Genomic DNA, 6,000 nt, shown 5'->3' on the forward strand with positions numbered 1-6,000 from the left:
TTGTACATTATCCCCTACTCTACCCTCACTATTCATAAGGGTTATGCCAGATTTTTAAAGGATAAATCATGTGCTTTAATTCTATGCAAGGCTCTCAACACTCACCTCTACCTAATATATACAAAATCTGCCAAAAGTTGGAACATTTCAGATCCTTCAGAGGTTTTGAAACTGAAAGCAGCCCCCAGATTTCCTACTTTATTCTGTCACTAGGTTGCAACTATTACCAAAATTAAATGCTGTAAGTACTGTATTAGAGTTACTATGTTTTTGCATCCATTTCAGTTTCTTCAAACATTACTGTGCCCAACTTTCAAAATTACCAATAAATAGGATAACTGATAGGGGTTTTTCCAGTTATTTCAATTCACATATAGAAGTCTGGAAAAGTTAAGTTTTCCTGGAATTTTAATCCCAACCAAAGTGTTTGCATACCTGAAAAAAAAAAAGAACTCCGAGAATATAATAATTACGACTATTTATTTAATGTTATGTTTCAGTATTAGATTATTATTGGCTATATTAGAAAAAAACTAATATGGGAAACAAATTTTCTTTCATTTTACAGAAAACCTCTCAATCCATGCCATATTTTTTAAAAAATATATATTTTTAACATGTATTCAGAAAATCTGACTGTTTTCAATTCCAACAGAAACAAAGGACCAAAAGGTTTATCAGTATCAGTGTATATAATACACAGATCAAAATGAAGATGGAAATGAAGAAAAGAGATGAATCAATAACGTGTTTCAAGTTATTCAAGTTACTTCAATATTTTAAATATTTTTGCAGCTAGTTGTTTTTGGATATGTTACTGCTTTTTCTGTAAATAAAATTAAGAATGAGGATATTATCAGTTTTTCTTGAAGCTTCATCAAAGGCTTCAGAACAATAGAAATAAAACCACCACTTTGGCAAAAGTGAACAGATGACAAATATGACATAGTATCCCTTTTCTTTCTGCATTAAAAATAACAAAATGGGTATATAATAATAGCCTTCTCTCTTTAAAAAGCTGAAGAACAAGGCCATCAGAGCTCTAGAGAAACCGGATAGGATTAGAGCTTTTTCAAGAATGAGAAAGGAACAATTAAGATTTTGCCATGATAAATTAATGTTTGCATTCAGTACCCTATCTATCAGGCTCCTATCTATCTTACCTTCAAGTTCCAACAGAATGTTCTTCTATGCATGATGACCCATGTTTAGTCTGTGTCTATATCTACTAGTACTTCTTAAAAAACATCCAAAAATGTTGCTACAGGCCCAAGTAATCTTTGCTTTGACTACACAGCTTTCTTTTATGCAGTGCTCCTTTGCTTTGATCCTGTCTACCAGCTTCACCACTAAAATAATTCTTTCTGTTCTGGATATGCTGTTCCTCTTTAATTTCATGAAATGGCTTCTAATGCAATTGTAATCTCATATACATTTCTTATCCTTACTCTCAAAACTCACTAGCCAGCCCCTTTTATCTTTCCATTTGTAGTGGAATGTATCATTTCCCTATTATCATTCACTGAAGCTTCATGCTGAGTTATCTAATGGCCACCACATCTTTTCCTTTGTTCTCAAACAATATTCAGCTATAACTAAATAATGCATCTATCTGTATTTATGCCTGATCTAATCTTTTTTAAATGGATATGGAACATACAAATGGGTTTTTAGGTTGTAAATACTTTGGATAAGAAAATCTAATTTATTTTTTGTAAAATATAATATACAGGTAGTCCTCAACCCTAACCCTAACCACAATTGAGCCTAGAATTCATGTTACTAACTGAAACATTTGTTAAGCAAGTTTTGCCCCATTTTATGACTTTTCTTGTCACAATTGTTAAGTGAATCACTGCAGTTGGCAAATTAGTAACATGGTTGTTAATTGAATCTGGCTTCACCACTGACTTTGTCAGGTCACAGAAGTGATCACATGATCCCTGGGCACAACCATCATAAATATGAGTCAGTTACCAAGCATCTGAATTTTGATCACATGACCATGAGGATGCTGTGACCGTTATGTGAAAAATGGTCAAGTCACTTTTTTCAGTGATATTGTAACTTTGAAAGGTCACCAAATGAATTGTTGTAAACTGAGGACTATCTGTATATCATTATGCCAATGTTAAGATATGCTTAGGAAAGAATTGAGGAAAGTTAGTATTTTCACTGTATATATGTACAAACAATCTATTTGGTGAAATATTTTTTCTCAACTTATTTAGTTTACCTTTTCATCCTTTGGAGATACTGATATTTCATTCATCATTTTCAGTTGTAATTCTCTTATTTTCTTCAGGTTACTAAAGAAGGCTAGCTGTAGAAAAGGTAGTTTGAAAAGTTAAACCAATTTGAGATGCACAATATTTTGTTTAAACATCACTTCTAATTACTTCAAACATTTTTGTGCTTTTACTAAAAATATCAGCAAAAATGTTTTTCAGTTTTAATGTTAGTATTATGTTTAGCTAATATAGATTCAGCCTGGTCTAGATTTCCAAAAATATATTCAGAAATAGGAGTCTATCCTAATTTTACTGTTATTTCTTAGAATTTGGCTTACAAGTTACATTTTTAATTAAGGTCCTCAATCAGACTTAAAGTCCAGAGACCAACAGGTTTGGTAAAAGTAAATAAGAACTAATAAGTTAAAGGAAAAGGGGAAAGTGCAAATTAATGAACTCACTATTTATATTAACCCCAATTTTCTTTTGCTTATTTATTTAGTGCCTTTCAGTTAGTAAGTTAATGAAGCTTTCTTGGAAATATTTTCAAAAGTGGTTTGCCACTGCTCGATTGCTAGGGCTAAGAGAGAGTAATTTGCTCAAGATCATGCAGCTAGCTTCAAGCCTAAGGCAGGGCTAGAACTCATGGTCTCCTATGCATGGTCTCTCTTGCCTTAACCACTTCACCAAACCAGTGCTTTTCTTACACTATGCATTTTTTGTGCTGCAAATCTTATTTAGTATAGTAATAAATAGAAAGATGGGCTAAATAACAAATAACAAAAACAATGGACAAGATGGCAATCAAACAAAATCCTTTAGTATTTACATTAGTAAATTATATACGTGGAGAATTTTGCTTAAATTTTCACTTCCCAGTTTGATAGTTTGCTACTTAGTTTTTGCTTTTCCATTCCACATCAGTAATTCATCAGCAGTGAACAACTTCAAACAGTTCTAGGAGCAACTAAACAATTTATCTGAAAGGTAATATGGACCTATCGGTCCCTCACTGTTATCTATCTATCCATCCATCCATCCTTAAGATCTGCTGGTCCATATCTTTTAGGTATTCCTATCTTCGTATAAAATTTAACTATTATGATTGAATCAGCTGGATTATCTCAAATTAAGTTACTGCTATACTTGCACAAGCATTTTACTGTATATATTTTATATATGTCATGTATATAAATTATGTACACATTTATATTCTAAATTAAATTGTGAACAGATTACAACCACAACTGGGACCAAAATTTCTGCTGCTAAGGCAGTTAAATGAATTGTGCCTCATTTTATGATCTTTTTGCCATTGTTGTTAAGCAAATCATTGCAGTAGTGAATCTGGCTTCCTCTCCCGATTTTTTGGAAGTCAGCAGAGAAGGTTGATCACACCACCACAGGATACTGCAACCATCATAAATACATGCTTGTTGCCAGTGTCCTAATTTGATCATGTGACCATGGGGATCCTTAAGCGGAAGGACCGACTGATAAGTCATTTATTTCAGTGCCATTGTAACCTTGAACAGTTGCTAAACAAATGGTTCTAAGCCTAGGAAACCTGCAGTACTAAAAAAGCTTGCTACAAAACCCTATATTCTTATTCTATAATATTTTCTTATGGTATTGGATTTGTGTTTGTAAAAGTTTCATCATCTACTTCTCAACAGATTTTTATTGATTCATGTGTGGAGTGTGTCCTAGGATCACAGAGAACTCTATTCTCTTTTATCAGTCTTCCCTGTATCTGATGCTCTTCAAATGGGCTGGGTCTTAGGGAGGCCTTCTGGAAAGTACTCTACACTCCTACAACTGCGTATATGTTGGTCTCTCTTGGGAGGCCCGCGTCCCTTTTCCAGGATCGCTCCCTTCCCTTCCCTCTATAGATAAGCGCGTACTTTTTCCTCTTGGTACACCGTGTCGATGAGGTTGACTGAATGGAAGACGCCACGGTGGTCTTCTGACACGCACTGCCCGCAGCCTCCAGAGCGACACATCCGGCAGTAGAGCTGCAGAGGTCGCCCCGGGTGTTTCTTGCAGATCCCGCCCAGGGCAGCCAGTTGAGGGATCACAACTGACGAGTCCACCTCCGCTATCGCTTCCAGGCTAGGCTTCATCGCCGGGTTGGCAGCCCTGAACAGTTTCACCACCTCGGCTAGCGTAGTGTTGACAGGTAATGCAGAGGCCCCGCGGTCGGAAGGAAGCGAGCAGAGCTTGCGGCACAGCGGGCATGACAGAATAATCGAACCTCCGTCCCGTGACGGGCGGCCCGGGGTCTCTTGCAGTAAGTCACGGCTTCGAGGAGAGGGCCTCGGTGCGGAGGAAGAGGGCAATGCGACGCTTGCAGCTTGACTGAGACACTCGACGACGCAATGGCGGCAGAAGTTGTGAGAGCAGGCCGGCAGCGTGACTGGATCCTCGAAGAGCGACAGACACACCGCACACGTCAGGCTGGCCTCCATCTGCACATGCGTTGCAGAATCCCACCAAATGAGGGTCGAGATGGATGTTTGGTGTTCTAAAGTCTTTCCGAGAAAGAAGGACTTTCCCCCTTACTCTCTATTCACGCTTCCGCCAATTAACAAACGCCCAGCTTGCCTCTATCTGTCATTACTGAGAACTACCATTCTCAGACCATGTCCCGCCTCCTTACCCCAGTAAAGAGCCAATTAAGAAGAAAACGAAACCGTTAGCGGTTCAAAGTCCTTTCTCCCCGCCTCTTAATATCATTCCAACGGATCATTAATTCAGATTGGCAGTATTCCCCACCAATGAATTTGCAGGATATCCTGTTTTTTTTTCCGAACGGAAGGCAGAAATGAATCAGAAATAAATAGTTCGTCCTGGAGAACAAGTGGTAGTTTGAAGCGATCTCTGTTTTTCGTACTATCTATGAAAACGGGCCCATTATATTTTGAGGCTCAAAAAACTGCGTTCCTCATGAAGTAAAATAGATGGAATGCTGTACAATCCTGTCCATGTCCTTTCAGAAATAAGCCCTATGAAATTGGCTGATAAATATAGGATTGCTGTTTCAAAGTATTTTATGTGGGGCTTGATGATATGCTACCACTTGAATACGAAATAAGTTTAGTTTTAATTTACTGGAAATAAAAGTCACCTTTTAAAAAACGTCAATATATGCTGCTCAAACTAAATTGAAATATTACAGATATATAATAAAGAGATGTCAGTGCCTATGTTAGTTGATTAATTTCAAAAGGACTTGTTCTTCATGGACTTCAACTTGCACTTATTGACATAAACAACATGGTCTGGAGAGCTCCATTTTCTGCCATGTTCCATAATATAGTCTCCAACCCATAAATGTGATAACCATAAATCACTTTCAGCTGAACTGGCATTTACTCTGGTAGTTTTCTAGGACCACTTCAAGATATACAAAATCTGCTAGGCTTTATCACCCATGTTGCTGGAAAAAAGGTTTGGGAATAATTTAATTATTTCCTCTGAGGAGAGATCTTTTTAGCAAAGCAATCAATACAGATAGTACTCGACTTATGACCAGTTGCTTAACAACCATTCAAAGTTACAATGGACTTCCCTTGAACTACTTCTGACCAATTTTCGGATTTACACACATACCCACGCTCAGATGACCATATTTTGGGTGCTCAGCAACAAAATCCCCTTTACAGCCATTTACAGCATTCTTTACAGCATTTTTGCAAAATTTGCAAAATACTGGAATTTTTGCCATCTTCCAGCATTTATTTCCAGTTGCTGGCAAAAAGACATCCAC

General features: G+C 37.0%; 1 protein-coding gene across 11 annotated transcripts in view; it reads right to left on the minus strand.

Moving 5' to 3' along the window:
* Nucleotides 1–5,416, minus strand: part of LOC113419471 (tripartite motif-containing protein 59-like) — a 30,725-nt gene extending 25,309 nt beyond the window's left edge. For all 11 annotated transcript variants that reach the window (XM_087963342.1, XM_087963340.1, XM_087963341.1 and 8 more), the window contains exons 1-2: nt 4,136–5,416; nt 2,237–2,323 (exon numbers count right to left, since the gene is read on the minus strand). In XM_087963342.1, coding sequence (XP_087819468.1) covers nt 2,237–2,323; nt 4,136–4,699 — 651 coding nt within the window. In that variant the 5' untranslated portion in view covers nt 4,700–5,416. The remainder of the gene's footprint in view (nt 1–2,236; nt 2,324–4,135) is intronic.
* Between the last annotated feature and the right edge of the window lie 584 nt (nt 5,417–6,000).

The sequence above is a fragment of the Notechis scutatus genome, chromosome 4 (assembly GCF_049901735.1).
Source record: "Notechis scutatus isolate UNSWTSFEM ecotype Mainland chromosome 4, rNotScu1.2, whole genome shotgun sequence".
NCBI classification, from domain to species: domain Eukaryota; kingdom Metazoa; phylum Chordata; class Lepidosauria; order Squamata; family Elapidae; genus Notechis; species Notechis scutatus.